The 26,495-nt window shown below is 46.0% G+C and overlaps 2 protein-coding genes across 5 annotated transcripts in view; one reads left to right on the top strand and one right to left on the bottom strand.

The window, feature by feature from the left end:
• The window catches only part of PAFAH1B1 (platelet activating factor acetylhydrolase 1b regulatory subunit 1), a 28,726-nt gene extending 12,627 nt beyond the window's left edge, over window positions 1–16,099 (top strand). For both annotated transcript variants that reach the window (XM_048324827.1, XM_048324828.1), the window contains exons 2-11: window positions 2,288–2,496; window positions 2,918–3,002; window positions 4,509–4,583; window positions 5,445–5,651; window positions 6,952–7,120; window positions 8,012–8,114; window positions 8,828–9,056; window positions 10,432–10,533; window positions 11,175–11,331; window positions 12,567–16,099. In XM_048324827.1, the coding sequence (XP_048180784.1) occupies window positions 2,465–2,496; window positions 2,918–3,002; window positions 4,509–4,583; window positions 5,445–5,651; window positions 6,952–7,120; window positions 8,012–8,114; window positions 8,828–9,056; window positions 10,432–10,533; window positions 11,175–11,331; window positions 12,567–12,640 (1,233 nt within the window). In that variant the 5' untranslated portion in view covers window positions 2,288–2,464 and the 3' untranslated portion in view covers window positions 12,641–16,099. The remainder of the gene's footprint in view (window positions 1–2,287; window positions 2,497–2,917; window positions 3,003–4,508; window positions 4,584–5,444; window positions 5,652–6,951; window positions 7,121–8,011; window positions 8,115–8,827; window positions 9,057–10,431; window positions 10,534–11,174; window positions 11,332–12,566) is intronic.
• Window positions 16,100–17,549: 1,450 nt separating this feature from the next.
• CLUH (clustered mitochondria homolog) overlaps window positions 17,550–26,495 on the bottom strand; it is a 34,900-nt gene continuing 25,954 nt past the window's right edge. For all 3 annotated transcript variants that reach the window (XM_048324825.1, XM_048324826.1, XM_048324824.1), the window contains exons 17-26: window positions 25,907–25,991; window positions 25,265–25,418; window positions 24,821–24,960; window positions 24,635–24,715; window positions 23,907–24,032; window positions 23,288–23,409; window positions 21,935–22,028; window positions 21,045–21,179; window positions 19,985–20,058; window positions 17,550–19,440 (exon numbers count right to left, since the gene is read on the bottom strand). In XM_048324825.1, the coding sequence (XP_048180782.1) occupies window positions 19,272–19,440; window positions 19,985–20,058; window positions 21,045–21,179; window positions 21,935–22,028; window positions 23,288–23,409; window positions 23,907–24,032; window positions 24,635–24,715; window positions 24,821–24,960; window positions 25,265–25,418; window positions 25,907–25,991 (1,180 nt within the window). In that variant the 3' untranslated portion in view covers window positions 17,550–19,271. The remainder of the gene's footprint in view (window positions 19,441–19,984; window positions 20,059–21,044; window positions 21,180–21,934; window positions 22,029–23,287; window positions 23,410–23,906; window positions 24,033–24,634; window positions 24,716–24,820; window positions 24,961–25,264; window positions 25,419–25,906; window positions 25,992–26,495) is intronic.

Below are 26,495 nucleotides of genomic sequence, written 5' to 3'. Positions count from 1 at the left end.
TGAATGTTGGTCCTTTTGGGCTTTTTGGGTTTGGATGGTTTTGCTTGAGTGGGTTATTTGTATGGGGGTTTTTGTTTGTTTGTGGTGGGCTTTGGTTTTGGTTTGTTTGTTCTGTTTTTGTCTATGAAGGAGGCAGCCCTAAAAATACTTTGCCTGCTATTTAGGTGGCTTTGTAGTTAAAAAATTAGGAATGCTGAGCAGGGTGCTTGGAACAGACCCTTTCTGGAGGAGCGAGATACTGTAGATCAGTTGGTTGGTGGCTTTGGCTCAGCTGTAATTTGCTTATAGCAGGAGTAGCTGTTTTGCCCTGTAGCTGTTGGAATTTATCTAGTACTAGGATCTGTTTCTCACTAACAATTCAGAGTTAGACTGTGGAGCAGCCCAGGTGTTGGGAGGTGGATGTGGGAGAAGTTTGGGGTTACTTTATATTTGACAGGGAAAATGAATTTCTAAATAGGTGATATGTGAAGGATGGCCTTACAAACACAGTTGCTGTTATTTTTAGACAAGTGCTATAATTGCATCTCCCAGATGCCGCAACAAAATTGATGAGATACTGGGATTTTTACTGGAGCCAGTATGCTGGCACTGGATTTACTAGACATTCACTGCTAGTGGAGGTTCATAATACAAACCCGACCTTCAGATTTTCACCCTGGCAGTCCTAGAGGCAGATGTTGGACGTTTGTGTCTTTGCGTTGTGCTGTTGGGCGCTTCCAGAAGTGCTGCCGTGCGTTCGGAGGTGCCCGGTCTCGTTGCGCTGCCCCTGCCCGAGCCCGAGCCTGGTTCAGCGCGGGCTGTCCCGCCGCGGCGCCCTCTGCAGGGCGCCTCTCAGCACTGCAGGACGTTATTTTTGATATTCACTGAATTTCCATTGATTTGCATGTGATATTCTGACTCTGGGCTGAGCACGGGACATCTCTTGAAACCCAACTCTCTCTTTACCTGGCATGAATTAGGTATTGACAAGAGTAAGTGAAATGTTTGCTTCTGTTCTCTGAAGGATGCAGCCTGTGCTGTTAGTTTTCAGCTGAATTGTTTCTGAAATAGCTATTGGGGAAGAGGTTAGACTAATTAAATGCGGTACTGCCTGTTCAGAGTGTTCCTGTTCTAACTGGCTTGTAGGGCAGTATTATGGTGTGCAGCATTTGACGTAGAAGATCCACCAGCAGGGTGGAATGCAAGCAACTTGCAGCTTAAGCTCATTTTGAAGCAGACAGCAGGGCCTAGATAGGTTTAGAAAGAAGCCTCTGATCCCCTGTGATGAATAAGTAGCCATTAATGATACGAGCTTAGTATTTTCTTGACTTTTTTCATAGCAGACTATTGTTTAAAAGAGGCTCCTTACTAAAATTGTTATTGAGCTGTGATACTGAACTCGGCATACCTGTGTGTCTAGAGAGGGGCAGAGGTGAGGGAGCGGGAGCATGCACGTCCTCAAGCAGTTAGTAGAACGTTTGCAAACCCACCTGCTGTCTGTGAGCCTCTGTATGTTGCCTCAGTTTATCTCGGTGCTGAAAGCTGGTTGGTCGGTCAGACTTGCTGAACAGCTTGAGTGAATGATGAGTTCTGTACAGAACCTGCCAGGTGTGCAAGAAGTGCCATTTCAGCACTTCCCATGGTCATGGTGCTCACAAGGTCCCTGCAGTGCAGAAAGCAGAGGCAGCACTGCCAACATGGGTTTGGTGATGTCAGTGTGGCAGAGGTTAAAGCTGCCCGGTTGAAGCAGGTTGTGCACCGAGAATGCTGCAGTTCGTGTTTCTGCATCAAAGGATACTAACGAGTGTGTGTTTTGCAAAGGCACAGCTCGGCTGCACCCAACTATCTCAAGCATGTTGGGTTCCAGCCGTATCCCGAATTGGCTGGCGTTGCCAGAGGTGTTGTGATCACACCATTCCCTGAGCCCAGCTGCAGTAACGGGCCTGTGGCAGCTCTCCCCATGGTAATGGTGCCACTCTGATAAGATTGAAGAACTGTTTAAAAATTTGCTGTGCCCTAAATGTGGGCAAGATGAAATATTAGCTATAGGTAAACTGCATCAACACATGACTGAAAAGAAAACCAGTATTGTCTCTTAATCCATGCCTCTTCGGAACTTCCTCAGGTGGTGGTACTGGAGTGGGAGAAGTCATTTGTGTGCTACAGTTGTGCAGCACTGTAGCTGCAAGGGCCCCATGCTGGGGTAGAGCCGGAGTCTTTAAAGATGCTGTTTGGATAAATCTAAGAAAGCTGCCAGAGGAATGCTTGTTTCAATGAAACAAATGATGTTTCTTTCTCCTCCTTGTAGATGGATTGAATCTTCTGTGTTGAATGCCTCTGGATTTCCTATTGGATTTCACATCTGGAGAAATACTTGTGATTTAAGCCACTGTGGCAGACTGAATTGTGGATCCTGGGTTCCCAAGACTTTAGCTCTTGAGGAGAAGCCACTGCTCGATCACGTTAACCTGACATCTCAGCCACGATGGTGCTGTCACAAAGGCAACGAGATGAACTGTAAGGAATCAGTTTTTAAGTTCGTGTTGCATTTTCACTAAGCTTAAATTATTAGCATTTGTTTCCAAATAGATTTTAGAGTGGTTCTGTTCATATGCCCTTTAAGTACTGTGTGTTGTGGTTTGGATCTCTCTACTCTTTATTTTTGATAGAACTGCTGGTATTTGAAACTAGAATTGGGAAATGATGAAAATATAATTTCAAGATTACTGATGGCATAAAAAATGGATTCTTCAATTTGCAGTAAGCACATTGCAATATAAGCTGCAATCCATGAATTCTACATTTATCTTGAGTAAAGTCTGGCAATTTTTTGCTCTTTTACTTTGGAACGTAGACAAGGATCTGATCAGAATGCGCTATGTTGTGATGACAATCTTTCTTTGATTCCTTAAATTGTATTTAAAATGTTGCTTTGTAGAAATCGAGCGATAGCAGATTACCTCCGTTCCAATGGCTATGAGGAGGCATATTCGGTTTTTAAAAAGGAAGCTGAATTAGATGTGGTGAGTTCAAACAAGATTCTTCGTCTATATTTTAATGTACAAGTCTGTCAGTTTTATGGCACTTGAATCTGTTCTGAACCTGTGTGTCTACTACCTGCCTGTTAGCTCAGACAGTTTCAGAACTGGAGGTGATGAACTCACACAGCTTATTGCCTTGCCAGAAAAGGGAAAAGTAATTGTTGGGCGAGTTGACCATTTCTGAGCAAATGGTTTTATAACCAGATTTGAAATGGTCTGAGACTGTGCAGCTTTGGAGACTGACTTCAGTGGGAATCTTTAAGAAACAGGAAGACAAAACTGGATTACTTTCGTCCTCTGCTTTATCATACAGAGCCAATGTTGGAAGATTCTTTTGAGATTTGAGGTGGGTCAGGAGTTAAGTCATTGCCTTAGTCTGTTGTTGGGTCTCTTGGGTAACCAAGTAGTACGAGGGCAGGCTGAAACAGTTCACAGGAGTTCATCATCCAGTAAGGCCAGGTTGGATGGGGCTTGGAGCAGTTAGTGGAAGGTGTCCCCCACCATGGCAGGGGTGTAGAACAAAATGAGATTCTAGGTCCCTTCCAGCCCAAACCAGTCTGTGATTCTGTGATTGTGTGACCAGCTCTGGTAAGCAGCTCTGTTTGCTTAGACTGTACAGATGCCAATGACTCAGACCAGTCATTTCTTTCAACTTCATTCTGTTGATTTGCCTTTGTCACAGATGATTTGGTATAATTTTTAACTTTGCCACCTATTAGCATAGGAGGTGTGCATTTTATATGGCTACAGCTGGATTAAGTAATAAACTTCTGTGTGCTGGATAAATCCTCTGGATAAATCCTTGCCTTTTCATTACTACATATCTTGCATTGTTCTTTTTCCAAAATGCTTGGTTAAAATTTGACTTAATTTCTCCAATTTGCTACTAGTATTGAATAAATAAGTAGAAATGACAAATTGAAACACTATACTTATAATTGAAAATTCTAGTATCATTGCCCTATCTGCCTTATCTATCAACCTAATTTAGTCTCCTCTTCCCAAAGCTTAGGAAAGCAATCTAAATAGGTTAGATGGTCCTGAGGGAAAGAGAAAATGCAGTTGCTAAAAGTTTCATAAGAAAATCTGAATTGGAGTGGGCTATACTAAAATGGAAAAAGAAAGGTAAAGGCTGAAATTATTTGAGTAAATTGGAAGGATTGATGTGTATCTTTACAAAGAGATTTAATTTTTGTATGGATTATTCATGCAGATAACTCCAGCTTTTACAAGTGCCCTATAGTAGTAGATTACCATCTGTCTCTGACCAAGGTAGCCAGTCCTCAGAGCTTTTATCTTCCATGGAGTAAGCCATGGCATGGCTATTTTCTGATGTCTGTGTTATCTGCATCTAATTTAGGATTATTGTAGCATGAGACTGTAATCTTGTAATAGAAAGAAAATGCAGCATTTAGTTATACTTCTGTGTCTCTGATGTTTGTTCTTCTGTGTGCTTTTCTTCCTCTTTCTTTAAATGCTTCTCCTCAGAATGAAGAGTTAGATAAGAAGTATGCTGGACTTCTGGAAAAAAAATGGACATCTGTTATAAGATTACAAAAGAAGGTAAGTAGAGATCTGCTGGATGTACACATATAAAAAGCACAGAAAGCATTCAGCACTGAACGTGCATGTGCAGTCCTGAAGCTGGAGAGGCAGGAGGTGCCTTGAGGCAGTTGGTGAGTGGGGAGATGGAATTGCTGTGTGCAGAGGGTCAGGCTGGGTTAGAACGGAGGGAAAATCAGTGCTGCCCGTTGTCTTTGGCCATGGCCCTAGAGGGAAGGAGCCATTAGCTCCAGTGCATTCCAGTGGGGGATTGTGCTGCAAGTGGAGAGTACAAAACTCTTCTTAGTCATGCTTCAGTGGCTCAAGAGTGTATCAGTGGCTCAAGAGTGTATTAAAAGCAAAAAAACCCCTAAAATCAGTGTGTTAACAATGAAGTCCTATCCCTTGTGCAGGTTAATACAACGAGGATTTATTAGCCCTCCAGTGTTTCTGTTGTTGGTTAATGTGTGTGCTAGCTCCAGCAGGACACGGAATTCCTGCAGCAGTAGCATTCCCTTTTGTTAGCACGACCTTCTTTGGTAGTTTGGCACAATAGTAATTCAGATGTATTTGTACAGTGTGTGAGTGAAGGGAATTTTGTAGAACTTTTTTTTTCCTGTGAAAATATTTGGGAATTTGAAAATAATAAATGATTAATGATTAAATTATTAAGAATTAACTATAAATTATTAAAGAATAAACTATAAATGATTAATTTAGGTTTGATTTTTAAAACCAGTGCTACTGAATATTGGTAATCAGTTTTGGTCCATGCCTGTGAATTTAGGAGTCAGTTTTTACTTGGATTACTAATGCAAGAAGGTGAATTAGATCTTGTATAAAACTGGAGATGAAAGATCTCTTTAAAATTCATACACTTAGGTAATGGAATTAGAATCGAAGCTGAATGAAGCTAAGGAAGAATTTACATCAGGTGGACCTCTTGGTCAGAAACGAGACCCTAAGGAGTGGATTCCTCGTCCTCCAGAGAAGTATGCATTGAGTGGGCACAGGAGTCCTGTCACTCGAGTCATTTTCCATCCAGTTTTCAGTGTTATGGTCTCTGCTTCAGAGGATGCCACAATAAAGGTATGTGTGTGCTCCAGACAGTTGGCTGTGGAATAGGTGACATCAGTGCTTCAGGCTGGACATGTTGAACTGGTGGAAGGTTTGTTCTTCCTGGTTCTGCTCCAGCCTCTTGAGGGACAGATCTTTCCAATGTGATGCCGTGTGTAATCTACAGATTTTAGTTTTATGCTGGTCCATTTAATGTCTCGGAGTATTTTATTATCCTTTGGGTTGAGTTAAAAATAATGAAGCTGTGGATTTAGAGACATTTAACCTGTTTCTGCAGCAGACAGACAGGGTCAGCTGGAACAGTGACAGCTCCTAGTGTTCTGGATGTTATGGATGGCCCCAGTCAGTTTTGTTTTCCCTCTCTTAGGGGTACTCTGGATGAACTTCCTTATTCTTGAAGTCTAGCTGTGTAGCTCCATTTGACTATTGCCATCCCAATGATTGCAATCTATTGGGATAGTGGATTCTTTGTTGGGTGTTTTTTGATGCTTTGTTTTTTGTTTAGAATAGAATTTTAAATTAATTGTCCAATTTTGTGCTTGAGAGAGACACAATAAAATCTGTAGGAGCCAGTTTAGTTTTAAAAGCTTTGTGGTTAGATGATAGGAGACTGACTTAATTAGGATGTGAGAATGGGACTTCAAGCTGTCCTGCAGTTATTAACAGCAAACGTTTGTTTAACTTGAGCAGTTCTGTAATCTGTGAATGTCTGAATGTGTATCAAACTCTTCAGAGGGGTTTGGATTATCAGCCTTAACCCAAAGCATTCTGAGTATTCTCTGTGGTATGCAGAATATTTGCTGGTTGGTTCTGAAGCAAGCAGGTAAATTCTGGAGCCACAGTAAAGCTTGGGAAAGGTGAGTGCGATATTAAAGATGATCCTTTCCCTGTTATTGAAAGTGGGCTGTATTGCTGAAGTTAGGCAGCTGGCACAGAAATGGATGGAGGAAAATGGTCTGTACGAAGTGGATTTGTTCTGTCAAGTATTTTCTGAATTGATCTTCCTTCTTTAAGGGTATTGGGTGTCAAGACTTCCAGATACAACGAAACTTGTTCTCCTGCTGGGTTTATAATGCTTAAAGTTAGCTGAAAAGCAGTTTTCAAAATGCATGAATTCAGTTAATTTATAAGTAACAAAATCACATAAAAAGAAGTTTATTTTTCTCTGCTGTTAAGATTTTTAGGGCTGTCTGTCTCTTGCTCGATTAATTATTGAACAGGGTGCCAGACTGGCCTGCAGAGTGCAAATGTGAGGCTGGAGAATACAAAGAGTAATGGGCTGCTGCTAACAGTTTGTCTGTTCACTTGTCAGGTGTGGGATTATGAGACAGGAGACTTTGAGCGAACCCTGAAGGGGCACACAGACTCTGTGCAAGATATTTCCTTTGACCACACTGGCAAACTCTTGGCCTCCTGTTCTGCTGATATGACCATTAAGCTATGGGATTTCCAGGGCTTTGAGTGCATCAGAACTATGCATGGTAAGGTATAAAGGGATTGATTTAGCAGTCTGTAAAGTGAAGAGATTTTTTTTTTTTTTTAATCCAGGAAAACTGCTGATGTGGAAAGGGGTTATAGACCAGAGTATTTTCCAAAAGAAAAAGGGGGGACATAATTTGATGCTTTGAGTGCTCTGTAAATAGGGGATACATGTAGTGTTTATGGAATGAAATAGCATCTCAAATCTACTGTGCATGATGGTGTGGGAAGCATCCCTTAATGATACTGAAATAAAATGACAGTTAAAGGGATTTTAGCTTTAAATATTAAATGCTTGCAAGACAGTGAAACTGCCTTCAAATCAGTGAAGGATTCCTTCCTTCAGCCCTCTGTGTTCCTGATGCAGGGCTGCAGGAAGGGAGCAATCAGTGCCAGAGGAGCTGTGGCTGCTCCATGTGGGGTTTGGCTGCGTGTGCTTGATCACATGAAGGGGAACGTTCCCTTTGCACTGGGTTTGAAAGCCATAGGAAAAATGAGAAAGTGCAACAACCACAGCTATAAGATTCTAGTATTGACAGCAAATATTTTTTATAGTCTTTATGTAAAAGCTTTTTTTCTTGCTTTTAGTATCATCTTGCAGAAGCGGCGAGTAGGACTAGAGAATGTTTGAGACTTCAAAAAAATAAACTCCTACCCACAGATATGCATCAGTAAACAGAAAGCACCTTTAAGGATGCTCAGTGTCTGGACCATTGGGTTCTAAAAATATGGATGATTATTTCATAAAACCTCAAGTTCACATGTAAAGATTATTCCATAAAACATGCACTGCTGCTGTTGCTACTTGACCAAGATAAAAAAACTAGCAAGTCCTGTGTGCTCTGTGAAAACTCTGCCAGTGCCACTTAATAAAGGTTTTATTTTGTTTTTAGGTCATGATCATAACGTTTCTTCGGTAGCCATCATGCCCAACGGAGATCATATAGTTTCTGCCTCAAGGGATAAAACTATCAAAATGTGGGAAGTCCAGACAGGGTAAGTGCACTTGTGAGCAAACAGCACCAGAACAAAAGCGAGCAGAAACCACTGTGTGTAGAAATGGGACACAGGAATCTGAATGTCAGCAGGCACTATCTGAATTGAGAAATGATGTTGTGCCCTTTAGAGTAATTCACTGAAGAATTCTGCCTCAGTCATTAGGCAGAGGGGTTTAGATGTTAATACTGATTGATTAAAACTAACTGTTTTTGTCTTCCTGGAAGCTATGAGGGTAGATCTCTAGCTCATGACCAATTAGGAAAATAAATTCACTGGTTAACCATGAGTTTAAAGGGAGTATCTGCTACCTTTCTTGACACAGATTAAGGTGTCTCCTGATTTTTTTTTTTTGTCTTCTTGCTTGTTTAATTTGTCAGTTGTCTCTCTGATACCTAAGTGCCCTGTAAATCTCTACTTGTTCTTAAAATACCTATTTAATTCAAGTAGTCATGTCAGTTTCGTTTTCCCCCAAGTTTCCTGCTTTCTGCCTTAACAAGTTTTTGCTAGCTCTTAGCTATCACTGCTTTCTCAGGTCAGCGTCCTTTCCACAAACTGTTTATGGCATGGTCCCTCACCTGCCAGGATGAACATGTGTGCTCTAAAATATTTTATCTTAACCACTAAGAGTAGGTTAAGTGTCCTCAAATTTCCAAGCACGTGCAGTGGGTTATTGCAAAGGTGGTTGAGTCACGCTGTGGTTTTTTGTACAGTTACTGCGTGAAGACTTTCACGGGGCACAGAGAATGGGTGCGCATGGTGCGGCCCAACCAGGACGGCACCTTGATTGCCAGCTGTTCCAACGACCAGACGGTGCGCGTGTGGGTGGTAGCGACAAAGGAATGCAAAGCCGAGCTCCGAGAGCATGAGCATGTGGTAGAGTGCATTTCCTGGGCTCCCGAGAGCTCCTACTCCACCATATCAGAAGCGACAGGATCAGAGGTAACGTTACGTTCCTGGGCTGTTACACAAGCATGCATGGGGAGATCTTTGTCCGTGCTCTGTGTAGCACTGACAGCGACTGAGCTTGGGGCTCAAAGGGCCTGGCAGGTACAGCAGGTGTATGAGTACTTTTGTCTGAGTGTCTTGCTATGCAGTTAAGTCCCATCTTGGCTTCGCAGGATCCAGCTTTTGCGTTTATCAGTAGGACCTACCTTTGCTCTAGTGAAACAAGAACTGCGGAGAGATGCTGTTTAGGGACAGGTGAGAGTGGGACCACTGTCTTGTAGCAAAGAAATGTGTAAAGCAGCTTCTCTGGCACAATGTGAACATTATAAGGATGCTTAGCAATTGGAAGGTAGAGGGGAGAAGGAGCCAGTCAGGAATGCAGAATGAAGCTGTCTTGGATGCAGTGTTCACTGCGCTGGAGTCAAGCACCAACTGCTGCTGTGTTTTACTGTACAGCTACTGATGGGAGAAAGCATTCCTTAACTAAAATAAATCCAGATTGTGTGATCACAGGTACCTCTTCTAGTAAGCCTCAAGAAAGGCTTGCTAAAGGCCAGAATAAATTTCATTCTAAGGATGTTAAAGTGTAGAAGAAAGGAACTATAAATTAACTCCAGTTTCTAGTCAAACCCCCCACCCGGCATTGCTGTTTTGCTCTCTGCCTCCAAAGGACATGGACACCCCAGGGGAAAAGTAGCCACACTGAACATAGGGACTTGTCTAGTGATGGCTTTTACAGATTATTTCAGTCAAATTTTACTTGAATCATTAAAAGATCCTTCTAATCTTTCAATTATAAGTAATTAAAACGAAAATTCCGTGTGTCCCTTCCTGTGGCCGGGCGGGCTCTGCGGTGGTGCCTCCCCTGCCCCCTGCCGGTGGGATCGGGCACAGCCCGCACGGGAGCGCCTGGGGCAGGTGGGAGCTTGGCCAGCGGTCATGCCGTGCATGGGCACACGCAGAAATCACTTCAGAGTAGGAGGTTTTCAGAAATTCCTAACCCTGCTTCATTGCATTTTTTGAAGAATGTGAGCACAAAGGTATGTGTGAGCTGCATCCTCGTTAATCCTGAGATGTGGCACTTGAGCTGTCTACTGCTAGCAGAGGATGTCTTGCAGCAGGCAAGTGTTTATTCAGAGCGTTACTTGGCTTGTGGAATCAGCAGGACAAACAACCATTTCTTGTAACAGATTGTTTAATTCTCTTAGCATTAGTACCGATGCCTGTGACCCAGCTTTGTCAGTGTGGATTTACTCACTGTAAGCTATCGTATGATCTGATTTTGGTACTCGGCAATATCACTGGGAAGGGATCGGCTTTGTTTCTCCTCTACCCGCCTCAATCTTATGTATACCATAACTTTCTGTAGACTAAGAAGAGTGGCAAGCCTGGGCCTTTTCTGCTGTCTGGATCCAGAGACAAGACCATTAAGATGTGGGACATTAGCACTGGCATGTGCCTTATGACACTTGTAAGTCCATTGGTGTTTTTCTGGCAGTCATAGCTGCATATGTACAACCAGTTTTAATGGAATGCATTATCTTGCATGTCATGTTTTCAAGAGAAACCAGAGTCGTCATAATACAAATGCTAGAAATACAGTTTTAATTGCTTCTGTAGTTCAGATCTTGTTGTTGCTAAGAATTACTGAGAATCTCTACAACCATAGTGTGAATGCAGTACTGTGGTGTAGGTTCTGTAATGAGTAGCTTGGTTGGTTTACAGAAATGCTTGTAATGATCTGAATTTTGTCTTCTGTGAAATGTCATGTTGTTCCCTCGTGTGGGACTTCCCGTGGGCCATAGCCTGCTGTTCACAGCTCAGATTCTGGCTGGACTGGGTGGTGGTGCTGGGGGTGGAGAGCAGAATTGGTGCAGATCACATGAGGACTGCTGTTTGTTTGCCTTCAAGGACAGGAACTTGCATTGTTGGGAGAACTGATAGAGGTGTAATAATAGAAACTGGAGATAAGCTGTGAGTTCTGACGGGTTTCAGGAGCTCAAGGCTGTCCTTGCGGAGCCAGGCAGGGGTCCCTCAGTGTGCCATAGTGTGAGGTGTGGGATGCTCAGCTCACAGCCTGCACCTGCTCACTGATCTCTCCTTGTGCACAAGGTGGGCCATGATAACTGGGTACGTGGCGTCCTGTTCCATTCTGGGGGAAAGTTTATTTTGAGCTGTGCTGATGACAAGACTCTCCGTGTCTGGGACTTCAAGAACAAGCGATGCATGAAAACCCTCAACGCGCACGAACACTTTGTTACCTCTTTGGGTACGTATTGCTCCCTGTGCCAGAGCTGCTGCTTCCTCACCGGCTGCAGCTGAGCATCAGGCTGGCATTCAGGCTCTAGTGGCACCTTATGCTCTCTGTGTACAAGAAATGAACTAGAAGTTAACTCCAGTTTCTAGTCAAACCCCCCCACTCATGTGAGTTGTAGAGTTGGAGTGTGCTGGATTTTTCCACTTCTGCTGCCAGTGTTGCACATGGTTAAGGACATTAACTGACAGGGAGTTCTGGAACTTGTCACCAGAGGATGCAGGCATCTGGGAAGTGCTCTAGCGTCAGTGCTTGCCTAGCAAAAGGAAAACAAGAAGGGTGTGCACAACAGTCAGAAAAGAGTTACTTTGAATTCCTGGTAACACCAACCAGGAATGTCCAGATCTTGGGAGATGTTAGTTCCCCCCTGCTCTGGCAAGGCCAGAACAAACCAACCACTCCTTGTTCAGCAAGGCTGGGCTTTGCTCTGGAGTCTCCTCCATTGTTTTTGTTCTCTGTGTTCCTCTGGCAGTCTATTGCTCCTTCAGCAAAGCTGTGTGAGTTTGGAGCAAGGAGCCTGGAGTTGGCTTCTGGAGTTCCCTGACCAAACTGGCAGGGCTAATTAAAAGCAGGCTTTAGCTTCCCCCTGAAATGGCTGAGGAGAAACAGTGAGAGTTGAAGAACATCAGACCCGGAGCAGGGCCTGGTTAACCCCAGAATGGGCTACCTCAGTTACAGCTGGCTTTGCTGACCCCTCTTCCTACAGTGAGACTGATTCCTCTTGGTGGAACTTCCCCATCCTGTCTCTGAGCCAGCCCCAAATTGATTTGTATATGCCAAATATTTGGGGATCTCCTGAAGAACAGTACACGGTACATTTTTAAATACAGATTCACAGACTGTACTATCTATAGCAAAAAGTCGAGTTCCCTCATTCTTGGACACCTCTTATTAAATACATGAAGTTCTGTCTCCTGGTGGCATTGAAGGGTTTTATCTGTGTGAGATGTTTTGTAAGTCTTCCTGATTTCTTTTCCATAAAAGTTCCTTTATAGCTGAATTGAAGGTAGATTTTCATGCTCTACAATATTACAGCATGAGAGAATTTGGCTACAAAAGTACAGCCAGGAGCTTTGGAATTTAGCCTTTGAGCTGGTAGAATTGTTTTGAAAAAGCAGTGCCATTCAGTGAGAGTAGGAAATGCTGAAGTTCTGGGTTCATTGGTAACGTGAGCTTTTGTCTCCTGGCAGATTTCCACAAGACAGCCCCGTACGTGGTGACTGGGAGTGTAGATCAAACAGTAAAAGTGTGGGAGTGCCGCTGATGGAGTTCACAGTGACCCCTTTTCCTCTGGATGCACTCAGATACCATGGTTACCCATTGAGCTCTGTTTAAATAAATATTGTCCTTTCATGTAAATTATTCTGGATGTAGATTGAGCTTATTAAATGTTACACACAAAGTATTCATGCATGGTGAATCCAAATTGTATACTGTAAATTTACATACGTTGTCTAGAAGTACCATAGGTTTAAGAACATGGGCTGGCATTGGTCACATCAGACCTGAGAAGGCAGAAGTGGGATGATTGGAATAGGGCACTTAACTGAATAGTTGACAGTGTCGTTATGTCGGATAATTATACCTGTTTTTCTTTCTGCTGTCTGTTGGTGCCTGAATTGGTGACCTCATTTGGGAAAAGTTTTGTAGGGCTCTTTCAGAAATGTGTATCTATGTAACATCACTTAAGTGTGCTTAATAAATCTTCTCTAAGAATACTAGATAATAAGGCTGCAATTCAGAATCTTCTGAACCTTATATGTAATTAATGGAAATTAATTAAACTCTGGAATATTTGTCATGAAACATTTGCCAAATCAACAGAAAACACTTGTTTTGGCCTCCTATCACGCAAGGGTTGGTATATTTATAGAACTGACTGTAAACCTGAAATAAGACAACAAATCTTAGTCGCAGCTGATGTGATAAATGTATTTATTTTTTATTTGGTCATTCAATGGTTAAGCTGTGCTGTTAAACTAAGTTTAAATGGTTTTTTTGTTTGGTTTTTTTTATGCTAGACAAACTTCCAGGAGGAGTTGTCCGTCCCACTAGAGTTTAGTGATCCAGTTTCCAGTAGAGCTTCCTCTCCCAAATGACTGCCATGGTCCAACTTGCTGTTAGCTTTCCATGTTTGTTAGAGATGTGCAATTCCTATTACACAGCAGGATCAAAGGACACTTCCCTCATTCACTGGCAGGAAATTGGGGTATATAAAAGTTTCTTGGTTTCCTTAGTGCCTCCTTGGAAACCCTTTGACAATGAGGTGATCCTCACCTTGGCAATGTGGCTCCAATAAAAATGTCCTGGGGCTTGCAAGTGGAGAAGAACCTTGGGCTGCAGCATTGAAATGCTTTAAAGGAAGCACTAAGTATCTTGAGAATCAGCTGACAATGGCAGGTCAGATCCACACAGGCTTCTAAAAGAAAAATGCCATGAACAAAAACCCACACCCATCTGTGGGAATTATGCTAAACATTAAAACCAAACCCAAATCCTATCAGCAAAACCAGCCCAGCTCAGTTATTAGTATTTATGTTGTTTGGTGTACACAATTTTTAATTTGCATTTCCCTAAAGTTACATATTTTGATCTGAAATGAATGAAAATATTATAAATTAATATTTTAATCAGCATTTTTGTGACAGATTCCATTTCAGATAACCAAGAATTACAGTACTTATCAAACTAACCAGGTCTTTTTAAAAATCACCTTTAAAATTGACAATACAATGAAGTACCAGGCCGATGTTTTAACAGGTGAATTTATGCTTTATTTTACTCCTTTGGTTTAATCCATGGCTTTTAAAATGTCCCTTTTAAAGCTGAGAGTCCCTGACCAGCATAGGGTGGGCTGGAGGGTGAACACACTGCACTGGTGAGGGGGAAACTTCCACAGACACCCCAGAAGAACCTGTTTTTGTGTGGGAAGAGCTGGATTGGGGTGTGGGATCCTCTGGGAAGCGGTGGAGAAAGTGGGGTTCTGATGTGGGGGCTTTCAGAGCCAGTTTAAGATCCAGGCTAATCTCTTAAATCCAGTGGTTTCTGTCATTCTCGGTGTGTGTTGCTGCAGTTAAGCATGCACGAATAAAGTCTGTTTTGTTCGTTAGCTGCTTGGACTGGAAAAATTTGCTGCTTTTTGTCCTATTGGAGAATTCCAGATACACAAGTAGTGCATCTTAAATCCCTCCATGCATCTGCAACTGTAAAGTAATAACATCTGTTTAATTCCTGGTAGGACCTAGAAACTTTATTTAAGTCTAAAGTAAACCACCCTCATGTACATAACTGAAACCTGAATGAGAAATTAAAGGTACCTGTGATGTGGAAGTTGTCTACTGCATTTTTTCCCTGTAGCAAAGAACAGGACACCCGGCCCCAGTGCTGGCAGCAGCATCGCTGCTGTGTGAGACTCCACACTGCTGCTGTGCAGAGTGAGCCTTCTGGGGCAGCAGGGAATGATCTCAGGGATGGTCCCGACCGGACCAAAGCGGAAGCCCTGGTTGGAAGGGAGCCACACCACAGGTGTGGGAGTGAGGGGGACACTCTGGGACGTGCTGGGGAACTGTCCCCACTGTTTCTGTCAGCTCCTGCTGTGCCTTTGCTGTGATCAGAACTGCAACAATGAGGTTACTGGGTCAATAATGAACTAAACATATTGGAGGGGTCGAGAGGTTCACTGCTGCTTTGGCACTTCTGACTGAAACTGGCAGCACTTGCCAGGACCCGCCTCTGGCCTGTTAGCAGAGCCACTGCAGATCCCTGGGCTTAGCCTAGCCTGGGCCATGCCACACGGGCCAGAAAGTGCAACGTTTGTTGTGGTTTAGATAGAAGCTGGAAGTTGATGTTTTATACCATCTTGCACTTTAGAAGGTGAAGCAAACCCGTCCTGCTTTTGTGTGTGGTGTGACCAATGTGTGCCCGGGGCACTGAGGAAAGGAAAACAACCCCTGGTTGGTAGTGAGTGAGGACTGTGGGCATGTGGTCCCTGCCTCTCCTCTGCCTCTTCCTGTCCATGTGAACTGCCTGAGAAATCACTCTTAGACAGCTCCTGACTCCCCTGAGAGCTGTTTAAAAGGAAAAATACTTTGTTTTTGTAGACAGTGGTGGCTTGGTAATCCTTTAATGATTTGAATATTGCAAATGCTGAGTTGAGTGAAGGAAAAGCACCCTTGGAGTGAGCTGTTGTGTCCAGCTGTATATAACGTCCGTGTATTAAATCAATACTGAGAGTCCTGTAGCAAGAGCACATGCATAGAGGGGTGGGATGGACGGGGGGGAGCGGGGGGGGGGTCGCGTTGGATTTGCAAGTCACAACTGGCATTAACTGGCCTTTTTATCTTTCCACTGTGTCATGTAAGTAGCTGCTTTCCTGTCCTGCCTGTCCCTCAGGCTTCCCCGAGTTCATTCTGAAGAGAAGTTAGCAAAATCCTCATGCTTTAGAGTCGATCCTGACATCGACGTGAAGGCAAATGTCAGATGTTTGTTTGAGCGCTGTTAGAGGTTGCAATTGGAGAGAACAGTTCCCAGGCTGTAGGAGTTAACTGAAGCTATTGACACAATTAAAGCAAAATCGGTAAAGGAATGTATATAATACTGCTCTGTGTTTTACAGTAAGATTTGTTGCTCTCAGACTGTGTAAAACAAAATTTATTCATGTTTTCTGCATATTAAAAAAATCTTATTGTACCAATTGGTAAACTATTAAATGCATATAAAACTAGATGTGGTTTTGTTTCCTTGGATGCAAGAATTAAAACTATTTTGAAAAAAGCTATTGGTGTTTCACCCTCAGATTTTGCTCCCACCTGCTTTGCCCTTGCTCTGATTTTAATTTAACTTGTGCTCACCTGAGGCTGCAGGAAGTGGTTTTGAGGTGGTTCATGGCAGCTGGAGTAGTGAGAGGTTTTGTTGGTTGATCCGGTGCAATGAGGTGGTGCAGGAAATGCTCTGGTGGGCTAAGCTGGGCTCACGTGTGGGCAGGAGAGCCTTGTCCCTGTGCGTGGCACAAGCCTCCCCTGGTTGGGTTTGGTTGGATTTTTCCCTTGCGTTGACCTTCTCTTTACCGCAGCCCTGACAGGAGCTGCCTTTCACTGCTCCTCGCTCGGTGTTAAGAGCTGTTGAGGGTGGGGGTTGAGTGTGGCCATGAGTCCTCGGAGTAATTGCTCTTGGCTTTGAGGCAGCACAGGGGAAAGCTGAGGCACTGGGTGGTTCTGGCAACATCTGTTCTGGTATTAGGGTCTTGCGTGCTTTGGTTTGACTTTCCCCTGTGATTTGGCCCTAATTGCCTTGAGTACTGTTTAGAGATGGGTCGGTGGCCAGAACTGGAATGGGCACATCTTCGTAATGGAAGAGCATGGATGTGCCCTTGAGCTTGACGTGGGGAGAGAATGAAGGGGCACTCCTGCCAGCGGAGGTCTGTGGAAGCAGCTGGTAGGGTGGTACTTGGCAGCGGGAACAGACCTGGGATGGACATTTGGAGGAGACCCACTTGCATTTGGGAAAAAAACCTGAATCTGGGCTCTGCCAGGGCTATCCCAGCTGGGGTGATGGGGTGGCACAGAGGCAGTTTTTGGGGTGAGGGTTGAAAGGAAAGCCTCGTATGTCCACAAGCAGTGAGCTGCTCACCGGGAGTGCAAAGCAGGTTCAGGTGTGAGTTGCCAAGAACAGTACGGGCAATTGAATTTAATTTCCCCGTTAGCTCAGTGAGTTGTTGCTCATGCAGTAAGTGCTGCTCTGACAGCAGCTCTTTAGGTGTGAGCCTGGTTTGGACCAGCTGTTTCCAGTCCCAATACAGCACTGATGGGCACTGAAACATTTCTCAGTGGATGGGTTGAGTATGAGGTGACACATGCAGGGGTTTGGGTTGCAGGCTCTTTCACCTGGGTACACCATCCCCAAAGCTGTGCCCCTGCTCCCACCTCACCCCTGGGATGAGAGGGCAAAATGACTCCTCTCCCTGAGCACAAATGGATCCTGACAGCAGAGCTTGTGAGTTCTGGCCCTTCTGGGCTGGGGTTGTGACTCTGGTACTGGTTTATAGATTTTAAAGTGTCCAGGTCACCTGGTTCTGTTCTCTCCCCTTGCTTCTGCTCAAAGGAACAGGAGTGGTGGTTCCAGTGCTGCTACCAACACTTTGCACCAAACAGTAAAGAAACCAAAAAAGTACCTGCAAGAGTTTAAAAAGCTTTTAATGGACTGTAAGACACTAGTAAAAGAAAAATCTTGTAGGAAAGATGCACTGTAGTCATTTATTGATTGCTTTCCAGGAAATTCAGAATTTTTCAAATAGGAGCAAGTTCCTTCGCAGTGAAGACTCTGCTTTGTTGCCTCCAACACCTCAGAGGCTGCTCCCTCCTTCCCCCCTGCCCAGCCCCGAGTTACAAATACCTGTAAGGTCAGACAGGAAACCGAGGGTACAGAGCACAGGAACAGCACTTGGCTCCAAGGGTCAGTAAAAGCAGCAGCGCGGGTTAGCACGGGGCACGATCCATGACAGACAACGCGAGGGAGGGAGAGGCTGGGCGCCGGCAGCACGGGGCTGCAGCCAGCCCACTGTTCTTCTACAGCTTGATCTGCTTGGAAAACAGGACATTCAACTCTGTCGGCATCCCAGGGCCTGCAGCAGCCACATCTCACCTGCTTGAGGACAGTGACAACCCTACAGGATGTGCACGGGAGGGGAGGGGACAGGAGGATTTCTTTAGTGGCACTTGCCCTTCAGTACCGTCCATTGCCAGCAATGGCAGCTCCCAGCACCAGTCCCAAAACCAGTGTGCAAAAACGCCAGAGAAGAAGGTATTTGGCAGAGGTTTCGGTGCTGAGGGAACTTCGGTTTTTATTTAAATCCCCTCCCCAGAACCTGGTACTTTCTGGTTGTGATTCCGTCAGGTTCAGGGCCCTCAGCTCTGTGTCACAGCTGCTGTTGCAAATGACATCAGGTCTCTTATTTCTGAATCTTCCTCCCCCCCTCCCCCCCCAATAGGGCTGTGATTCCCTCCTCACTCCCCTTAGCTCAGCCCTCATTTGCTGCATTCCCACCTCTCTGAGGCACTGGGGTTTCCACTGCAATAGAAGTTTGTGCGCTTTTTTAAAGATCAAGCCCTCACTCTTTGGATACAGTATCCCAAGTTACTCAGCTGCAGGCAGAGCAGAGGTGGAACGGTGAATATCATATATATATCTATATATATATCTATATATATATCTATATATATCTATATCTTTACCTTGAAAATTAGAATGTGAATGTTACAAAACCCCACTGAATTGCCAAACTGCCAACCAAACATAGAAAAAAATGGTTAAAGGAATCCCATGGCTATATCCTGATGTAGAAAATGCTGTACATCCCCCCCTTCCACACGTCACAGGCTTCAGTCATCTGAGCGACACAAATATGGCTGTTCTTAGCACAGTCTTGAATAGCGACTAGGGGGAAATCAATCTTTTGGCTTGGAATCCACGTTTTACAAGAACGCGGAGCAGTGATGGGGCTGGTTCTGTACTGGTTTAGCAAAGCAGTGTCCTTAGTCAACATAAAAATGACCTGAGAAATGTTACATTCCTCCAGACAGTTCATTTGGAATTCATATGTACAAAGTAGAAATAACTGTTGCGCACACACACGACACAGACACACACACGGCAGGAGGGCCCCGCGCGCCAGGACGGGTCTGTGCTGCCTCCGGCCACTTCCCCTCGCATGGCAGACACAAGCTCAGGCAGACAGATTACATTGCTCAGATTAGTTCTTTGCATTGTGTATTAATTGTACCAGTGCAATAACATTGTCAAAAAGGAGGAGCTGCTCCAAGGGCGGCCAAGGCCCTGGGCCAGATTCAGAAAAGGGTGGTTTAAACTTTTTTTTTTTTTTTTTTAAAGCGAGGTACACGTTAAGCAGAGCTCTGTGTTAAGGGGATGGCAGCAGAAGGCATGCTCGGCTCAGCCTCTTTCTCCTCCACAGCTTTGTCCTCTGCTTCCACCTGTTCCCCACTTTTCATGCTTTCCTGGAGCTGCTGGCGTCGCTGCACCTCGGCTTTAAGGTTCTCCAAGTCTTTTTGGCTGAAGGGGAAAGCAGGGAGGGGAGCAGACATTAGACTGGCTGTGGGATTGGTGAAGCACCAGGACAAGGTTGTGTTCAACAGAGGGAACACTCCTTGCACCTCCCTCCCCCACAGCTCAGCCACACCCAGTTTGCTGGTTCGGTTTGAAAAAAGAGGCACCAGGATCTGCTCCCTCAGTGGGCTGGGGCAGAGCAGGGGTTCATCTCGATGATGTCCAGGCAGCCTCCAGCTGCTGCTGCTGCATTTTACCACCAGTGATTATTTACAGCCTTAGAACAACACAGTCTTGGCTCAGGTCATCTATTTCCACCATTATCCCAATCAAATTTTCAACTAGAAGTTTAAAAGACAATTCACAATAATTAAAAAAAATAAGAATCTTAAGAGTCCTGCTGTTTATAGTGGCTTGATGATGCTAACCAGGGCCTGAACTGGGATCTTGGCTAAAACAAACAAATGCTGGGGAGCTGGTTTCTGCTCTCTTGCAAACTAAGACAATACAGACTTGATTTCTAAAGGCATAACCAGAAGAATCACTGTACCTTAGTGGAATGAAGAGAATTCCATTGATAATGTTCAGCTGTTCCAGGACACTGGCCATACTGGGAGCTGTGAACTACATTGCAAGGGAAAAAAAGTTTTAGGAGTCAGAACCTAGAGAGGACTCAAGTGCTAAGCACGTCCATTTACCAACAGCTGAGAAAATTGAATAATTTACATTATCTACCTCCGTATATCCATAAGCTGGAAAGCATAATCTGGAGCTCCCCACCAGTCCCTAAGGGAGCCTCCTGCTGAATCCTGCAGGACTTCAGTTAAATACATCACAGTGCCAGTTCCAAAATGTGTTTTCTACCCTCCTTCAAGTATTGTAACAAGAGTAAATCCTTTAGGGCTGTTTTTATGGGTTTACTAGATTCAAGGTCCTTGTGCTCCCTTCATTGCCATGAACCCCTCAGGTCTGTTGCCAGTTCTGCACAGGGAGAAGGACACCCATGCACAGAGCACTGTCCCACTCTGTCCTCCCTGCAGCTGGAACCCTCTTTCCCAGTCTGCTGGGGTACAGCCTGGCAGGGAGAGCGCCCATTGCTCAGGCCGGGTGCTGTGCCAGGTGTGGAGGCAGGCAGGAGCAGCTGGGTTTGGCCCAGGAGGGCCAGTCATTCCTGCTCCATGTAAGGTAAGACAGCCCCTCTGCGCTCCCCACCCAGCCTCCCCAACTACAACATCCCTGGAAGGAGAACAAAGCACCTGGTAAAAGATGACAGCATTTCTGAGGATGAGGAAACTAAAGTTGTTCTGGGTTGAGCAACCTGCCCCCTGGCAGTGAGTCAGCAGCAGGGCAGGGTTGTGTGGAGGTGTGCCAGGCTCTCACCCCAGGAGCTGTCCCTGCACCCCACTGCTTCCCCAGGCACCCTGCAACGCTGTGCTCCATCCACACCGATGACACCACACTGTGTCTGAGCCACTGCCCTGGCAGGGGCTTCTGCCCAGGAAGGGTCTGACCTGGCATAACCGCTACCCTCTCCTGACAGTCCATGTCCCTCAGGAACAGCTGACACAACCTGCTGCTGGCACAGCACGCTCCCCGCTGCTCCGGGTTACCTTCAGCGGCATGATGTTGGCATTGGAGCCATTCTTGTAGATCTCGTTCATTGTGCGCTGCAGAGCGACCGCTTGCTGCGTCAGGTATTTCAAGTACTCGGAGCTCTCTTTGGTCTTTTCGTGGTGCTCACCGAGCTGATAGGAAATGGGAAAGAAAAAGGTTCACCACCACGAGTGAGAACAGGACCCAACCCAGGGCACACACCTGGGTGCTGCCAGCTCAGCATCCCCAGAGGAACTCGGTAGAATGGATTTTACCTGCCTTGGCATTCAAAAACCAATAAAAGAGCTCCTCTGGGAGCCTTATTATCAACATTTCACATTTTCATCAAGTGGGAGTGCATTTGCTGGGTGAGCAGCATTCCCTGCACTGGGCTCTTCCTCCAGGAGCAGCATTCCAGCATTCCCTGCAGTGGGCCATGCCTTCAGCCAGCTCAGCGGCACTGAGTCACTGCGTGCAGCCGCAGACATGCTCAGACAGCCCCGGGCTGGGGCAGGAGTTTCGCTGAGCAACAGCTGGGCTGCGAGCTCACTACCAAACCAGTTTGGAGCTGGTATTTAAAGACTAGTGGTGCAAAACATGGGGAGACCAGTTTTTTCCAAGCCCCACCAGAACATGGGGCCATGCCACGACAGAAGTGCTTGTCCAGCCATGGGTAGAGTATGGACACATTTGCAGGAAGCTGAACAAAGATTCCTGGCATGGTGGGCAGTTACTGCACAGAGCAGCAGTTTTGCCCTGGCCCTACAAGGACTCCCTGGCATCCCCTCAGAGCTGTTTATAGGAAAGGCCTCCCCAAGGCCCAGGCTGGGCACTGGGTTGCAGTGGAACTGCTCAGTTCTGGCCCCGCAGTGACAGCACACAAGTGCACAGCGTGGCCACTCATCACCTGGTTCTTGTAGATGGTGTAGCCTTCCTTCTCATGCTGCAGAGCCGACCGGAATTCTGCTTTGCTCTCGTACACTCGGGCAACCAAGTGGTGGCTGAGGGAAGGAAAAGGGCTGAGTCACTTCTCTGAAGAAGAAACATTTCTGTGCTGCAGCGAGTGTGACTGTGGCATCAGTGTTTGGGCTGAAAGTCTTAACATGACTGTGAAAGGAGACTGAATGCAGCACTCTGGGAGTTACTTCTTCCCAGCCCAGCTGAGAATTCAAATACTACACTTATTTGGGTTGGATTTTTGTTGGAATGCTGAGAAGTGACCAACAGAGGTAAAGACTGAACTGGGCATCTTTCCTCCTTCATCCAGGAAAGCTGAAGGCCACAGCAGTGAACCAAAGGGAGAGGCACATCCATGGGAATACCTCAGGGCTGGATTTATTAACTGGAGAGGAAGGCTGCAGCCCTAAGCCCTCAGGCAGAGCCAGGTGTGCGTCCCCTGGGCTCTCGCCAGCTGGGAGAACTGACTTGGCTTGGACTGTTGGTCTTGGCCCTTCTGGAATGAAAAAGAAATCGCTGGGTTTGGCAGAGTTTCTCTGTGGGAGGGGCTGGGTCTCTCCAAACATCGCAGTGCATTGGGGTGCTACTGAGCAACAGCAGAAGACTCTCTGCAGCCTGCACATTCATCAGCCACTGGAAAACAAGGCAGGCCCTTGCAGGTGTTTAATCAGGTTATTTGCACCCCGATGGAGAACAGATGGCTGCGATGTGGCAGCAAGAACTGGGAGTGGGCCATGCCTGGCTGACAGAGCCAGTTCTGCACTGAAGGACAGAGGGCTTCCAGCACTGCAGCAGTGGGCACTGGGAGCAGATCCTACTACAGGTGTCGCCAGTCCCAGCTCGCTTGGGAACACGCAGAAGCCACTTTAGGGTTTTTATTCAAATACAGGACTTTACAGCAAAGGAGAAAAGCGCATTAAATGATTCTCAAAGATCCCTCCCCGAGGGCTGGAACCATTAAACATGAATATTTAACATATTGTCCCTGGCTCCCAGTGTAATTCCCTTACAGGCTCTCCAACCTCTACTCCCCACATACATTTTTCTATTGAGAGTCCACAGGGACCAGGGTCATCTTGACAGACTTTCTGAGCAAGCAGCATCACAGTAGATCCCACAATTAACCTTAAGAACAAGGGATCGCCATCTTTTGAAATAACAAACTTGGATACTGCACCATGACCTTGGCTCTGGGACAAGATGAAATCTCCAGTTCACAAGACCAGAGCCTCTCATGTGAGTGCTCGATGACTGTGCTCGCTCTGACAGCAGTGACCCAGCCCAGCACCCCACCCTGCCTCACCTGAGTGCAACCTTCAAAGACTTGGAGCCATGGTACTTGGAACTGATGGCCAGCGCGTTCTCCAGGAACCGGAGGGACAGGTCATACTCCATGACCCCGTGGAGCACCAGGCCAATGTTGTTCTGTACAGAGAAGCCAAGCAGGCGTTGAGAAAGACACACTGACACTACAGTTCCTGCTCTGTGGACAGCGGGACCCCACAGGTGTGTCACTGCCGGGAGCGCTGCAGCCCTGGCGATGTCCCTGCAGCCCTGACCCATCACAGGGACCACCCCCGTGGGGGCTCGGCCCAAACACGCCAGGCACGAGGGAGGTAACGAACTCTCCAGTTCATGCAGTGCAGCAAGAACATAACAAATGAAGGAGTTTTCCTAAGGATTACGGGTGCTCAAACCCCACCTGCAGTACTCTAGCGCAGAGCTCAGCACGGAGGCTGACCCTCCCAGCTAAAAGGGTCAAACTCCTTTTTTCCTTCATCTGATGGCACCAACCAGTAACAACCCAGGGAGGAAAAGCACTGCCTGAGTGTTTGTTTTCAACAGCCATCATGTGGGCATCTAAAAGGCCAAGAGGTTTCTTAGAGATTAGGAATTTGAAGACTCTTGAACAGGTTACTTACATCTAAGAGTGCCATTTCTGGGTGATCCTCCCCAAATACCAACAGCATGAGGTAGCGTGCACGGTACAGCAGGTTCAGTGCTGTCGAGAGTTGGCTGTTTGCAAAGCAGTACAGAGCCAGGTGCATCTAGGACAAGAGAAAGGACTCAGCATTAATGTAAAGAAAACTAATCTCTCCGCTCCTTTCCTCAGCTGCACATGAATAAAGTCTTCCTTAATGGTTAAAGAAGGACTTCAGCCACTTTGAAAAGCCCAAGTCTGCTGGCTAATGAACAGCCCCACTGAGGTGTCCCAGAGGACACAGCAGTGAAGAAGCTGAGTGTTTTATTTCAGTTTCTCTTAAGACCCCTCACGGAATATTTCTAACCTGACTTGCATGTATATGTCATACTCTGGCTGTGTTTTGGGGAGGGGATTCTTTCCTCTTTTTGTTTTTGACATAAGCCCAGTTCCAAAGCCAAGAGAATTAATATATCTAAATAAAGATGCAGCCGACAAACACTAGAAACCTAGGCTAAGCAGGACAAATAGAGAGCATGCAGGACATTTACAGTGCACACACTCAGCTTTTCACTTTGCAGGATCATAAGAGATGATGGAGGATTCTGGAAAGAAAGCTGCAGAAGAGAGGAAAATGCAGCTGTTTTCCAGCTGCAGGCATGAACTAAGGCTCACAGACTGCAGCCAGACCCCTGAGGTGCTGCTGCTCCCCCAGCTCCCCATACTCACATATTCTTGGATGGTGTTGGGGTGTTCGATGCCCAGGACCCTCTCGCTCATTAGCACCGCTTTCTGCTGATTGCTTAAGGCCTGGAGAGAACAGAACCCAGAGCAAGTCACATCATGCTGTGAGCTTCAGCAAGCATGGGGAAGGAATCAGAGCACTGAGGAGACCCCCTCGGAGCCCCTGCTTACCTCTGAGTAATCTCCCATGATATAGTTGAGCCGAGCTAGCAGCCTCAGGCAGGCACAGATTTCTACATGCATAGCACCATACACATTGTTGAACAGGTTTAAGGCTTCATTGATGAGCTCGCAGCCCTCCTTCAAGAAACCTGAAAAGACAGTATATCCATATATATGTACAAAATACCCCCTAACACCGCTGGAGACAGGAAGCGAGACCAGCAGTGGGATGCACAGACACAGGTCACTGCCCTGGGGGAAGGACATCACTGCCCTGACCCATCCTTGCTCACTGCTGGTGGCTTTATGGCAGGAGTGTTCCAGATGGTCTTGGAGACCAGGATTCTCTACCAAACTGTGGGGGGAGAAGGGGTGTCACGGTACCCATGCCCCACCCTGCTCTTCCCATTATCAGTGATCACCCTGAGAGGCAGAGGCATGTGGGGTCTGTACCTTGCTGAACTTTTGCTTGCCCGCTCTGGAAGAAGTGGAAAGCATCAGAAGCTTTGGGGTTTACATGCTTCACTACAGGAAAGATGTTAAGAATATCCTCTTCTGTGAAAGTGGGCTTGTGCCTGTTGTCAAAGTTGTACTCCTTCAGCAGGATCTGGAGGGACCAAAAAGAGTGGAGGGCAGTTACCACTTCCATAGGCACTTGGCAAGAAAAGGGGCAAAATTCTAAACGTGGATTCACAGTCAAAACATCTCCTGTACCATGACCTGGGGCAGAACTCTGCAAGGTGGTCAGATGTAGGTGTGCACCACCACATGTACATGGCAAAATGGCACCGCAGTGCCAACACTGAACCCCTGACAGGAGAGCTCATCCTGTTGTTGTCCCACAGCCCACAGAGGAGCGAGAAGGCAGTGCAATTGTACTGAGGCTAGCTGCTCTTCCAAGGGACATGCCAGAAACTTTACCCTAAGAGGAAGCTGGATTAGAAATCCCTTTCTCAGAGCTGGGACCTGTATTCCAACATGAACACCACGAAGACCTTTTGGGGCTCACATTGTGCCTGCAAAACACATTGCACTTACTCTTCATGCTCCTCAGCACAGAACATGATGGCAAGGGAAGGAGGATGTGGATCTTACCTGGACTCCAGTTTTGAGGGAGATTTCACGGAGCAGGGTGATTTTCTGTAGATTATACACTTCAGCTGCTTGGTCAGCATTCTCACTGCAGAAAGCACACAGAAGCTTCAGCTCTCAGGGGAGTTTCTGCTCAAGGACATCGCTCCATTGTGGGTACCTGAGGCACAGGTCCCTGTACAGCCAGGTGCTAACTCAAACCAAAGACTAACACTGCAGAGTTTGCCCATGGTCTGTGAAAGCCTACAGAGCACAGCAGTGCTTTTACAGAAATCCTACATGTGTTCTCAAAGCCCACTGCAGCGTTTGGGCTGAACGCCTTCAGCTCTTGGTCAGGAGCGAGCAGTTCCTGACGTGAAGGGGTGATCACTGTCCAGCTACCAAAAGTTGGTTTATCCAACTAGCCATGGCTTTTCTCTTGGGCCACTTCATTGGTACCTCCAGTTGAGCACTCACAATGTGCCCCTTCTTTATTCCCCATCTCTGCTCATGTGCAGAAGCAGCGGTCCTTTTTTTTGGAACAGAACCTCCCTTCAGCCTAAATCATTGTTGATATAGACTATACTACTTTTGACTACGCTACTTCTGCTTC

Source organism: Corvus hawaiiensis, chromosome 20 (genome assembly GCF_020740725.1).
Source record: "Corvus hawaiiensis isolate bCorHaw1 chromosome 20, bCorHaw1.pri.cur, whole genome shotgun sequence".
Lineage (NCBI taxonomy): Eukaryota > Metazoa > Chordata > Aves > Passeriformes > Corvidae > Corvus > Corvus hawaiiensis.
Note: the sequence above shows the minus strand (reverse complement) of the source record. Positions and strands in the feature narration are given on the sequence as shown.